Below are 14,078 nucleotides of genomic sequence, written 5' to 3'. Positions count from 1 at the left end.
CCCCCCCCCCCCCCACAGAGGTCCCACATATTCTGCTAGTAAATTATAGGTGAAACTGAAACAGAAGAAGAAGAGCGTTTCATGGAAGCCAGGTACAGTGAATAACGAGTTCCTCAACAAGAAGAGCTCTAAGAAAATGTAGTCCTGAATTCCTAAAGTTAAGTTCAAATGTTAAGGACACAAGTTCTAAAGTTAAGGACAGGTAGTCCTTAACTTATAGTTACAAGTTCAAAAGTTAAGGACAGGCAGTCCTTAACTTACAGTTACAAGTTCAAAAGTTAAGGACAATAGGTCCTTAACTTTGATTTCCAAGTTCAAAAGTTAAGGACAGACAGTCCTTAACTTACAGTTACACGTTCAAAAGTTAAGGACAAGCAGTCCTTAACGTACAGTTACAAGTTCAAAAGTTAAGGACGCTTGGTCCTGAAGTTTGAGTTCCAAGTTCAAAAGTTAAGGACATATAGCCCTGAAGTCCTGAACTTAGAGTTACAAGTTCAAAAGTTAAGGACATGTAGTCCTGAACTTAGAGTTCCAAGTTCAAAAGTTAAGGACATGTAGTCCTGAAGTTAAGTACAAAAGTTAAGGACATGAGCAGAAGGGTATTTCGTCCGGGCAGTTAAAGTTTATTAAAGGAATGGCTAAAGACTAAAGACATTTTAAACGGTAGCTTAAAAGTAAATACATGTGTTATTAGTGGCCAACCGTGCACTTCCCCGGGAGAAGAGTAGATCGAACTAAATCAAGATTTTCCCATCTAGCCCAAAACTGAACTAGCATTATTGTCGGCCACGTTATCTTGGGTCTTGTACTAAATGAATTTTCTTGACAAAATAAGGCTTAGATTGGTCCAACTTTATTCCATTCTAATAAAAAGATTAACAGCTTAACACGAACTTCAGTGAAATATCGTAGACTCTGTATATCTGAGACAGATTGCCAACAAATACTCCCACATGTTACCAACAAAAGTAAAATAGCAGAGTCCAAAAAAGAATTCCTACTCATGAGCAGGAGGTTTCAATACTTTGGTTTCTATGCTCAGCTACATGGTATATGTACAAAATCAAAACTTGTACAAAAGCTAAAGCTCCTCTGATGATCTAAGAGGCAAGGGTACGGGCAAGTCTCTCGCTTGAGTACAAACTATTGTAGGAGTAACATTAACTGAACCCAACTCATCTAACAAAGTTGAAACCACTTTCTATAATCATTTCTGCAGCCGTGCCCATTGCGCCAACACCACTACTACCCAAAAGAGCCAACGCTAACTCCTCCTCATTCCACTGTTTCAAACCCGTACTTAGCCGCTTCAAAACATCTACATCCACCTCTAGCATCCAGCCTGGTGTGGATCCCACCATCAAGCTGACGAACCCTGAAACATAAGCTCTCCAGGTAGCTTTGTTGCAACCGAGGGATATTTTCCCATCCAGAGCACTGGCAAGGAACTCCAAGTGTCCCCCAAGAATAATTGATCGATGCTTGGATGCAGGTGATGATGAATCCACTCCCCATGCAAATGTTCCAGAGAGCACTGCAAAGTAAGCAAGGGCATAACCCCCCAGCATTGCAACTAGCCCTCCCGACATCCCACCACTGGGCTCCGACCCATGTGCTGATATGAACCAAGATGGCAAGGTTTCTTTAATCAATGATTGAACCAAAGCTACACCACCTGTGATCCAAACTAATGAAGCACCCAGTGAAGCTGCAAGCTTAACACGAGTCATTGCTGCAGCAAGAGAAACCTGACCATACCTCATACCATATTTACTTTTCTTTAGTTTCTCCAATTTCTCAGCAGGTAATCCACTACTTGCGATATCTCTGACAAAATGCATCAAAAGGGAGACGACTTCCTCGGTCATAAACATGGCATTTCGGACAGCTCTATGGACGCGCAAGTAGAGTATGCCAGGGGCAACAGGAGAGATGCCACCAGAAAAATGAGAGCCAAAACCATGACCAAGAAGTGCACCTACCCCGCCGTTGCTTGCGATAGAAGATGTAGTTAGACCTAGTGTAGCTGCAAAGCACATTCTAAGCAGTTGAACCACTGCATCGCTATTGTGGTGGAACACGGTCCGGGATGCAGAGAAAACAAGAAAGTCACTCCACCGCTTCACTTTTTGGGCCCATAGTGCAACCATGACAGGCATGCAGGGCCAAGGACAAGCTGTAGCCAAGTTACTCAAGGCTGGGCCCATCAGATTCAGAAAGCGGTCAGTTGATCTATCAAGTTTGTATGTAATGGTGAGGCTCACAAGGGCAGCCAGGGGCAAAGGAAGGGTAGCTGGAGAATTTCCACCTACAAACAGAAAAGCATAAGCTAGACATGCAGAAAGAGATGAGAACAGTTAAAACTCGAAACAGATGGACAATATATGTATGAAAGTTCAGGAGAGTATAGCAAAGTTTTTGAATCCATCAATGATAGAGACCGGTTTACATGCATCAATGATTGGGAGGTTAATCTTAGCACCAACAAGTTAGTTTAGCTGGCATAACTTGGTTCTCTAAAAGTACAGGGATCAAACCCTATTATCTCCGCCTCCCACATGTGATAGCAAGAGAGAGAGAGAGAGAGAGAGAGAGAGAGAGAGGGCATTTCCACCCTCCCATGGAGAAATTTTCACCAGAGATAACTGGTATATCCAGTAGGTGCCAAGCCAATAGGTATGGGGAAAAGATTGTACTTAAACGAGAAGCAGGAGGCAGGTTTCTTACGCCACACTTTAGGTCTTGAGAATGTAATCGCTTCAACTTAGATAAGTGCTTACCTACAGTGAGACTTGGGACATTCACACCTGTTGCAGCTAAAATTTTCTTTATCTGTTGCTCCACTGTTGCTAAATTTGCAGCTGGGCTTGGCCAGTCAGTTCCATTCATAGAAGCAAGCTTCCAGATACCCCGTGTCACTTCAGCTGAAAAGTAGCTTACCATTGTTGCCAAAGACGCTGGGAGAAAGTCTGCCAGATCCTTAAGACCTGAGATTGGGAAACTGCATCTGTCAAATACTAAAACATACAATTCATTGACTTAAACAGAGAACCCGCAAACTCACAAGTTAAGAAATACATGTTAGTTTCATTTTTCTTTCTTTTGTTTCCTCTGTTGAGTATGTGTGTCTTGGACAGGTAAAGGGGAGGTGGGTAGGATGGGATATGATATTATCTCCCATCAACACTTTATGCCTCCAGATGAAAGTGGAGGTTCTGACTATCCATTTTTATTTTGATGTAGAGTTACCATCGCAGCATTGCACAATATGTCTCTTATATCTGATAATTGGTCTTAAAAGCTACATCTCTCTCTCTGTCTCTCTGTCTTGAAAGTGTCCTTGCATGCTCGGCTGTCTAGTATATTAAACAAGTGCTCCTGAAGGCTAGACACTAAGTCAATGGCAATTGCAATTTATAACAAGTCCAGACCAGATTCTCTAACCTGTGGCTAGTTCACGAGGTGACAATCTACCATGAGCACATGCAGTGAGAGCAGCATCAAGCACAAAAGGAACAGCTTCCAGAATATCCCATGCAGGCAGCTTAAGGTGGAGAAATACATCTTCATTTCCAGGCCCGGATGAGCTACTGCTTCCAGAAGTAGTTGGTGCCAGAGACTGACCAGTTCTATTTATCTTTCTGAACATGAAGTTCAGCAGTGCTTCAACAATCTGGTGAACAGGAGTTCCAGGGAGAAGACCTGAGAGAGGTGAACCAATGCATGCTTGATGTTGCCTGTACCACAGTTTTAATTTTGGAAAAGAATCCATAAATATGGGTTCTCCAGATAATGGACTTGAAAGTCTAGACAGCCGCTTGATTTTGCTTTGATCTTTCTGCAAATCATCAGAGGATGCCAACTGGGAGTTGCGCACCAGCAAAAGGTATTCAGGAGTTAGACGGGATCCCACTGGAACAACATCCATAACATTCTCACGAGGCGGCTGATCAAACCTCCACAACTTCAGCAGAAGAGTAAATGCATTCGAGAAGATGGCATGTGAAGAAATTTCTTCAGACATTACAATCCATGTCACGTTGGGTGCACACGAACCAAAGGCCTCACAAATTGGCATCAATGCACCAGCAAGCTGTGGAACCTGGAAAATGCAACGCATAGACATTAGTACAAAAATAACAGCCTGGTTTTCTCCATCCCAATCTTATGACAGCTGCTAACTCTGGGTACTTTATTTCAGGCTTCAAGGGCCTCAAAGGTACATAAAAGATGGTACTTTATTTCAGGCTTCATTTGTGGCATGGCTAAAGTTTCCAATATTAGTACAGGCCCCTGATTGCATACAGATACATTTTTCCGAATTTATTTGTGATACCATCAAATTTTCATGAAGTGTACACAGAAGAATTTATTTCTGAACATTTGTCATCAGGTTTCAAGGTTGAGTGGCCATGCAACTGTAAGCTAGACTCCCTGCTTTTTAATGTGATTTTCAGCCACACAAGCAACATAGGTGACATTTAAAGTAAATTATAACAAGATAGGTGAAGCTGAAGTTCAACGTACCAATCCATGCAGAGAAAAAATCTGAACACAATCAATAGATGACACTCCGATGAGAAGAACATTCAGGAATCGAGCATAGCCAATCAAATGGCTTTCAGTTCCAGAATAATTAGCAGGAACAGGAGGCGAAAGCAACCTGGTGATGAACAAAACAGTATGTTCCTGCAAACATGCAGATGAAACACAGAGGAAATGAGTCTGTGGACATAGAAATGGCAATTTTGATAATGACTTAGAACCAACTTCTAATACAAGTACACTATCATCTAATTTCTTTGGCAGCTCAAATTAAAGTAATGTGCCCTAAATTACTGAAGCAGAGTATCTTAGGTAGTCTTCGAGGAAAAAAAATCACTCTTCCAAAGTGAGTCATTTTCCGTGTTGGCTTAAGGGGTGTTCCTTTCTTAACTACAGATTTATTCTCTTCCTTCTCGTCGTCCATCAATCTTCATTGTCACCACCTGCTAGGCTGCTACCGTTCCGCCTCTTGTTCTACAAGTCATACGAGCCGCCAACCAGCGGGTAGTGTCTTGCCTTCTCCCATCCTAGTTGCATACACACCAGATACATTCTTTTTCTTTTAGCCTGTTTGGCCAAGCTTCTTATGAGGTAAAAGTGCTTTTTTTGTCAAAAGTGCTCTCTTTTCTAAAATTAAGGCGTTTGGCCAAGCTTTTGGATGGAAAAAAGTGCTTTTAAGGAGAAGCAGGAGCAGTTTTTGAGAAGCAGGAAAAATAGCTTCTCTCCCAAAGCACTTTTTTGAAAAAAAAAAAATATACTTAGAAGCACTTTTTAAAAGCTTGGCCAAACACTAATTGCTACTCAAAAATATTTTTCAAACTAAGTAGCCAAACACAAACTGCTTCTCACCAAAAGTACTTTTTTGAAAAACACTTCTCAAAATAAGCTGATTTTAGAAGCTTGGCCAAACAGGCTATTAGTCTCACTTAACCAACTGCCAACCGTGGAAGGGGGAAACTAAGCCGTTTCTTCATCTCTTGATGTTAATGGGATTTAAAGATGGTGTCCAGGTGAGGCCCTCGAGGCTTTGGTCTAGTGGTAAGAGTGCAACGCGTGATGAGTGGATTAGAAGCATGCCAGAGGTCCGAACCCTGCTGCATACAGAAGTCTTGGCATTTAAGTCGAGAGGGGTACAGGGGCGGGCCCATTATCCATCAAGTTCCAAACCATGTGCCATTAGCCTTCGGGGATTTCTCAGCTATTAAAAAAAGATGGTCCAGCTGTATTCTCAACCTCCCTCTTTGATTTCATTTCTTCACATCTCTTATCCATGGATTGGGGATCTACTGCACATGCCAATGTTGGAGTTTCTCAGCCTTTGCACACTACTTGCTCTGTAATTGGTTATAGTTGTGGGTTTAGCTGTATATGTAAGCGGCATTGGGAAACTGTACTAACTACTAGGACATTGGAAATCTTCCTGTCTTAAACGGGTTCTTTGAAAAGGGGAAAAGGGGGAAAGAAAAAAACAAATATGTTTTTTTATAATGGACAAAAATAAATGTGTATAGAAAGAAAGTTTTCATAAATAATGTAGACTCTAAAGGTTTTGAACAAAGAGAGTTTTGAGGTTCAACTACCTAAAATAGTAAAATACACCTACTTTATCTAGAGAGAAAGGCAAGTATTACCTGTATATTCCAACCACGAGCAAGAGAGGCACCACAGAGAATAGTAGCAGCAGAAATCTTGTCATCATCCGAGCCATTGACGGCAATGTCATATATTTTCTCTATTTCTGCTAAACTTCCATCAAATCCATGAGCTTAATTTCAGTTCCATACCACTGTATAAATTTCGAAAAAGAAGATCTGATATACCTGGCTTCAGGAGAGAAAGGTTTTAACTGAAGACCAGGCAGTTGCTAGGAAAAATAAGGGAAGTTTTGATTGCACAACTGCATTTTCCAATTTTTGACTACTAACATGCCATATCCTCGGAGATATAGACTGATAAAACTGAAAGCCAAATTACTAACCCCTAAACCAGATCTATTGCCCAATTCACTGCACTTCTAAGAGATTTTTTTCTAGTAAAATAATCCAAAGTTAGAGCAATATGAGATTGACCCTTCAAGGGAATTTCTTTTCTAGTAGTTAATTCACCATAATTTTCTTTTCCATTATAGTTGGTTTGCCGTCCAATCTTCATCACTCCCTCTCTACCTTGTTCTTCATTAATATCTTCTTTCCACCTACTCAAAATTGGCATAAAAACTCATCTGCCTTCTGCCATTACAGCCCATTGAAATTCCTTTTTAATAAAATATTTTAATTTCTGCCAATCTAGCTTATTTCCCATAACCTCTCCTACCATTCCCGAACTCTAGAAGGCTGAGCATTCTTTATAACTTCTGGAACTTTATTATTTAGTCATATTAATTCAGATTCTGATCCACTACGGCCCGTTTTATAAGCCAGCTTGGATGGAATACTTCATGTTGAAGGCCTATCTTTATTTCAGTCGGAGAGTATCGTTTTGTGAGTAGTTAAATGTGCATCAGTTCTCTTATCTATATCTTTTCACGCTCTCAACATGTTTGAAAACTCCAACTAGGAAACATGAACCAGTGGCACTATGTAGAATATTACTATTCGACGCAAGTATTCTGGGCAGAATAACGAGCAAATTAGGAGACAAGGAAAACTTTCTAATTGACAACTCAGTTGTACCTTGATGCTGGTGTTGATACCAAAGAACTGACCATTGGAGGAGTTAAGGGAGACCCCTTCATCAATGATGACCAGCCAGGCATTTGCCCCGAGACACTACGAGGCACTTGATCGCATCTACCTTTTACATATCCGGGCCACAAATAAGCAGACGTGTCCAAAATGTTTCTGGCAATGCAAGCTTCGACAATCAAGTGCCGCAGGTTTCCAGCTACAAGTTGTTAGAGATTAGCATAAAAACATACATCAATAGTCTGACATACTAGTGCATAGAAGAGAAGTAACAGATGCACCATCAATCAAGTTAAGTTTTCCAATCATACCATCCGAACGCAATCACCCATCAAAAATAAATAAACATAACAAAACAAGGGAAGAAACAGGAAAATAACATAAATACCCAACTGAGGACAAAAGGCAAAATGGAGAGTTTCATCTAACTTACCATTGACATGGATGAAGATGAGGCAAACTTGATTAGCAATTTCGTCAAAGTAACAGTATAAGGCAAGTTAAACCACAAGGGACAACTAATACAAGACAGACGCGCTGAAATTTCTTGCAGTTCAATAAAGAGATAACTCACCGCAATTGACAGGCATGTCATTTAAGCTCATTCCCTCAAAATAGCCACTCCCAACACGTAAACCTGAAAGGAACATCATTGCTTTTGCGGCAGCTTGATTTGCCAATGGAGCAGCAGGCAATGGTGGGGTCAACAAGCCTTCATAATCGTCAAGTTGCTGAAGGCTAGATAGCAAATCTTGGTGACGCTTTCTGGAGGACTCTTTAGTTTGATTGGTAGAGCTACAATTCCTTTCCTCCTCTTCAATAAGATTCGCTATTGCTAGTGGTGTAATCGACAACAACAAGCATAAGCAAGTATCTAGGCGAGGTACAGGTCCCTCACTTGGATCCCTTTCCTACATTGACCAAAAGCGGTTAGAAGATTCCAATAATGAAACCAAAAGCAAATCCAGCTCCCCCTCTCCCCCACCCACCCACCCACAACAGTGACAAACACACAGCATCATACATATTTCCAGAACCATCTACAGAAAGAAATGCAATGGTTCAATAATAAAGCAACCCTAAATTCAGCTTTAGTTAATGCATCGATTTACTTTCCAGAATTTAAACTTGAATTGTTCCCTGCAATATCACATTGGAAGCATAGTTTTCCAATTTTTGTTTTTTTTGGGACCGGTAACATGTTTCCCTATAATTTTGCCCAAAGGGAAATAAAGGAAGGAAAGAAAGCTAAGATAAGACAACCTGAATTCAACTTAACAATGAATGGAAGGGATTCATCATGAATTCTTACTCTATTAACAAGCCTTAGGGCCGCAATCCATAATCCAAGAAAAGTGTCCTGCCAGGTTGTAGAGTTAACTGCCTGCAGAGCCTTCACTAGACCTGCAATACAACTTCAGTTTAGCAATGTCATTTAGAGCAGGTTATACTCACTAACAACTTAGAGTACTATGTATACCGGTGAGTGTTTCAGCAGCACTTGTAGCTGCTACTTGTGACCCGTCAATGGTGTCCTCTAGAAAGAGATCGAAGGGGAGCCACAGAACTGATGGACTAGCACCATGACACTGATCTGCAGAAGATGCAAGCGAACCAGACGCCACAACAGCATGAAACTTTTTCTGTGAGCTTGTTTTGCGCTTTCTAGAGAGGACTACATGATTATCTGATGTTAACTGCAGCAAAGCCTCCGGAGAAATATTCTTAGAGTTTCTTAAAGCTGATGAGTTTGACACGAGAAGTCTTAAATTCTGGGTAAAAGATTCCCAATGTCCGGGCCTAAAGAAAAAATAAAACATGAACAATGAGCCACTGCAGTATCAATTTAGTTGTATTTATTCATTGCTTAACAAAACAGTGAAAAAAGGCAACTGGTAATATGCAAACTTGAGTGAGGGGTACTGTCACTATTAACAAGAGCAGCAGTTGAGAGAATAAAGGTATATGATCTTACATGTTCTTGCGTGCCAGATAAAGGATCGCAGAAGTCACTTTATCTCGAAAAAATTCACCAATTATTTCAATAGCCATAACTGTGTTCATTTTACATAATCCTTCATGCTTCTCTGTTCTTCCCCCAGCAAAACCATCATGATTATTCAATCCCATGTCTTGAGATGTAATAGGCCACCTGGACTTCTTTTCAGCAGTCAGTTCCATCAATCCCTCATCATCAAGGGACGCATCAAGTAACTCCCATACAATAGCAAAAACAAATTCAACCACAATTAGACCACTTTCAGATCCTTGAAGTCCAAATATCTGGTAAAGATGTAATGCATCATTTATTGCTTCCATGATCCTGCAAATTTATACATTTATTAACTGTTGATACTAAATTAATTGACTGCATTTGCACTAGTTCAAACAAATTCAAAATGAATTGGCAATTCTGAGTCAATATACTTTTCATTTATATGGATATCTTATGATCTCTGGGGTAATAAAGACAGGAAAATTCCCGGACCATAAAGTGAGAAAAATAATTATATATCCTATGAGTTCCACTTATATCATTTTCACAAGAATAATGATCATCTGAACTTTGCTAGATGGAATTTAAAAAATCCTCATCTTGGAAAGGGGTGCTCTGCAGACGAACAATTGAAAATATATAAACAAAAGAAATTACGGGAAAAAGAAGCTAAGTTGCTCGGACACGGGTGCGGGTGTCCGACAGGGTGTGCGGATCTAGAGGTCAAATCCTTCGAGATGTAAAATCTAAGATTCGGAGATAAAGATCCTAGTATGGATACGGGTGCAGGGATCCGGCTAAAAATAATTCAAAAAAATAAAAATATAAGATATAAAAAAATCTCTAAATTATGAAAAAAATTATGGAATACTTACTTATAGCTTGTAAAGTGTGGATTTCTTTTTTATTCTAGTTGTAGGCATGATTTCTTGATTTTCTTCCATTCTCGGATTCTCCTAATGGTTAACTTTTTTTTATAGTTACCTTCATATACAGGTAAATATTAATTTTATAATTTAGATTAGATCTCTAATTATTATTATAAAAATCATACTTAGTGTGTGTCAAGCTTTCACTACAAAGGGTACAATAGTATTAAATATAATAATATCCAAATAAAGTCAAAATCTTGCACTTCCCAAATTCTCGAATGCTCCGTCTTCCCCAATCTCAATTGATATTCTCTGCTGCTCTTTCTGCTCGATCAAGAGGAGAAGCAGAAAGTAAAGGATCCATTTCCAAGATAAGGTATGCCATTTTCTTCAAATTTACCCAAGTTTGGGTTCTGATCTCGGGAATCAAATTGTTATCTCTTCTTGAATTTTTTCACCCATCATGGTCAAAGTACCCAAGATCTTTTGACCAGATCCGGTATGGATCCCATACCCACACCCACACCAGTGTCGTGTCGACACGGGTGCGGCACCTAAACTGCCCTGTCAGAGCAGCTTAGGAAAGAAGAGCCCTTTAAATAAAGATTTTGGGAATTAGAATCTCAATTAATATTTTCCTGAAAAAGAAGTGATACCCTGGCCTCCGGGACGGTCAAAAATTGGAATGTTATCTACTGAAGTTGTCAACTTAATTAGGTGGACAAAGTGTCCGAGGAAAGGAAGGCCAAAAACCTACTGTACTATTGACTCAAAAGTAAATAAATGTACGCTTTCCTTTTTCACCCCAATTACCTTTCCACCTTCTCCAAGCTCACCATCTAACCAGAAAATCTAAACAAATTAATAAATGAATTCCCATCTTGCGGTAGTCCACGGTGTCAACTCAAATGCTATATCGCATCAATGTTTTTAAAGCTAAGATTAAACTTAATAAAATGCAGATCAAGTATTAATGACCAACATGCATAAAAACTCGTCTGAAGTAGTAAAGGATATGAAACGAGGCATACTTTTGATAATTTGGACCATTAATCAGAGACGCCAATGAGAAAGCATATCTTTTTAGAAGTTCCATATAGAGCCTATACGCCACTGGATAGCTCCTTCGAGCAGGGATCACTCTGCAAAGAGAAAAAAGGAAAAAAAGCGTGAACAAAAAACAAAGACTAAAAAACCATTAACCAACCACCACACCTCAATCCCAAACTAGTTAGAGTAGGCTATACGAATCTTCTATATCTATCCTGTTCTATAACAGCCAATTTCACTTTTTTTGTAACTGAGAAATCCATTGTTCATAGCCTTGAAAATTGATGGATAATGGACTCACCCCTCTACCCTTCTCCACTTAAATATCATACTTGGTTCACGGATTCAAACTCATAGTCTACCAAAGCCCTAGGGGCTATAGTATACGAGCCAATTTCATTACAATACGAAACATCACGATAGACTAATAAAGATAAATGCATTTCTTAAATTGTATAACTACGTCATCTAAATTATTATTAGAATGGGACACTTTCATTAATCTAATTACGTATGTCTCAACATTCCTCTACGTGGGGGCTCAATATTTTCTATTAGTACAAGCTCGTGAAAATACTTTCTATTATCGAGTAGTTGTTAGAATTTAACCTAGCAACTATGTCGAATAGGTTATCAACTCATCTAAAAGCTTAAACTATAACATTAGAGTTGAAAATTTTGTTCAATTATATTAACCGCCTGAATAGGTTGGGTATATAAACTTAAGTTCTATGGTAAAAAAAAAAAAAAAAAAAAAAAATTTACACAATCAGGCCACTTAATAACATTGATAGGTAACCTCGAATAAATGGCAAGTAAGCTATACCTAGTGGAAAGAAGAGCGAGAACGAACATAGGAGGGACAACACGAAGGGTCAAAGCTTTCTCTAGAAACTTCCAAGCAATAGGAACGTTATTAGCCCAACAGATATGAGAAACGAGAAGGTTCGCTACGTCGGTGGAAGGCATGGAGAGCCCAGCAGAGTTAAGGTTGGAAGAAAGTTGGATGGCCCACATCAAAGGGTCGGTGCCTTTCTGCTGAGCCGACTTGGTCAGTTCCATCACTCCGTCCCATAGGTTTGATTGTATTTGTACGGAGGACACCATAGGTGCCATGGCGATTTACTTAGGGTTTAAGCTTTAGATCTGAAGATTTTCTTCTCTCATGAATAGTACTAGAGCTGCTCAAAGTTTGGACTGCTCAAAGTTCTGTGTAGGGGAAGACGGTGTAATATAATTGAGTCAGTTTTGAAGGCTTTTGCTTCGTTGATTCTTCTCTTTTGACCCCTGTTACACTTGCTGGGCCCACTTATATTTTGAAGTCGTTTTCAAAAAAAATTGCCCAAATATTTGAGTAAAAAATAATACTACTCCGCCTTCTACATCATTGCGGGATATTGAACAAAATATTTTTGAAAGTTTGGTATTAGAGCTATAAAAGGATGTTTGTGTGAATTAAGTTTTGTATTTCCTCTTCTTAAGTATTCAACATTCGAAGTTTCAATTAATACAAAAATAAAGCTATGTAATAAAAGTTTGATTTCGATATATTTGGAATCGTCCCGGCTCTTAAATGTGGATCGTATAGGATAGGACGAATTGAATAAAGGACTTTATGGTCCATTATTAGGGGTTGAAGTTATCGTGCACTAACGTAACGTTGTATAATATACGGTCAAACCTCTCTATAACAGCATCCTTATATAACGACTATTCACTACAAAAATCATATTTTTCTCGCAATCAATTTTTATGTTATGTTAAACTAATATATATCCTCTATAACATCACTTCACTACAGTAGTCAAAAAATATCGAAATAAATGAGGTTGTTATAGAGAAGTTTGATTGTATTTAAACAATTAAGTCACTTAATCAATAATTATAACTGATTCTATTTAATACCAATAGGTAATTTAGAAAAAACAATAAGTAAGATGCTATAACATGTTAAGTTATGACAATGTATATAAAAATCAGTATGTTATCACTGTATGTAACTTAAATCTTTAGGGAAGAGGATATGGTCAAAATCTAGGTTTAATCATATGAATTCAATAATGTGCCCATCTTTAGGAGTAAATAGGAGTTTCAGCATCTTTTTCAAAGTGTGGATTCTCAGTGAGATTGTGGTCACCCAACTGCATTGCAACTTCCTAGCACAAGCTATGACTTCTTTAAAAGCTATACTGGAGTGCTCATATTATACTATAATTAGGGGTCGTTTGGTTATGTTAGATAAAAATATTAATCCCGAAATAAAATAGTATGAGATTGTATTTATCATATTTGGTTATGAGTATAGCTAATGATGAGATAAAGTTTATACCAAAATAATTTAATTAGTTGTCCACGTAGAAGATGGGATAACTAATCCCATGGGATACCGTTGTCTATCCCATGCGGTAACCATATGACACCTAACTTTACACTCCATGAGGTCCATCGGAATTGCAAACAAGATTTTGCATGAATTGTTGGATGTTGGGTCTAAGTCATGGGTCACTCCATTTGGGTAGACCCGACCCATTTTTTTGTTGAAGGGATCAGCTGAAATAGTGTAGTGGGGGCAGTTTTTGTTGATAACTATTGTTTGAGTGCTCCTAAATATAAAGGTTCTCATCTTTGGCAAAGTGTGAGAAATGCAAGAAAGGAAAAAACAGAGAAGTAAGTTCTCTTCTCTTCTTCCACATTAACACATAAAAAGATATTTAGTTTGTGGTAATTTTGCTTTGTTTCCAAGAGATTCAAAGTGGACTTTGGAGCAATTTTCTAGGTAGTAACTTCCACTCCGCTGCATTAACAAGTACACGCTTTTAGGGGAATGCCCTTTGACCTTCTTCATCGTGTGAGATCCCTAAAAGTCTGTACTTGTTAATGTAGCGGAGTAGAAGTTACAACCCAGAAAATTGCTCCAAAGTCCACTTTGAA

General features: G+C 38.9%; 1 protein-coding gene across 1 annotated transcript; it reads right to left on the bottom strand.

Annotated features, from left to right (window-relative positions):
- Nucleotides 1-842: 842 nt before the first annotated feature.
- Nucleotides 843-12,408, bottom strand: LOC109243142 (mediator of RNA polymerase II transcription subunit 33A-like). Its single transcript, XM_019410043.1, has 12 exons — nt 11,974-12,408; nt 11,129-11,239; nt 9,205-9,552; nt 8,710-9,029; nt 8,542-8,633; nt 7,804-8,140; nt 7,218-7,428; nt 6,177-6,291; nt 4,528-4,689; nt 3,445-4,102; nt 2,781-2,987; nt 843-2,308 (listed from the first exon to the last, which is right to left on the bottom strand). Exons 1-12 carry the CDS (start codon nt 12,261-12,263, stop codon nt 1,176-1,178), a joined length of 3,984 nt encoding a protein of 1,327 aa, XP_019265588.1. The 5' UTR covers nt 12,264-12,408; the 3' UTR covers nt 843-1,175.
- Between the last annotated feature and the right edge of the window lie 1,670 nt (nt 12,409-14,078).

The sequence above is a fragment of the Nicotiana attenuata genome, unplaced genomic scaffold (assembly GCF_001879085.1).
Source record: "Nicotiana attenuata strain UT unplaced genomic scaffold, NIATTr2, whole genome shotgun sequence".
NCBI classification, from domain to species: domain Eukaryota; kingdom Viridiplantae; phylum Streptophyta; class Magnoliopsida; order Solanales; family Solanaceae; genus Nicotiana; species Nicotiana attenuata.
The sequence above is the reverse complement of the archived record's forward strand: the minus strand, read 5'-3'. Positions and strand labels throughout refer to the sequence as shown.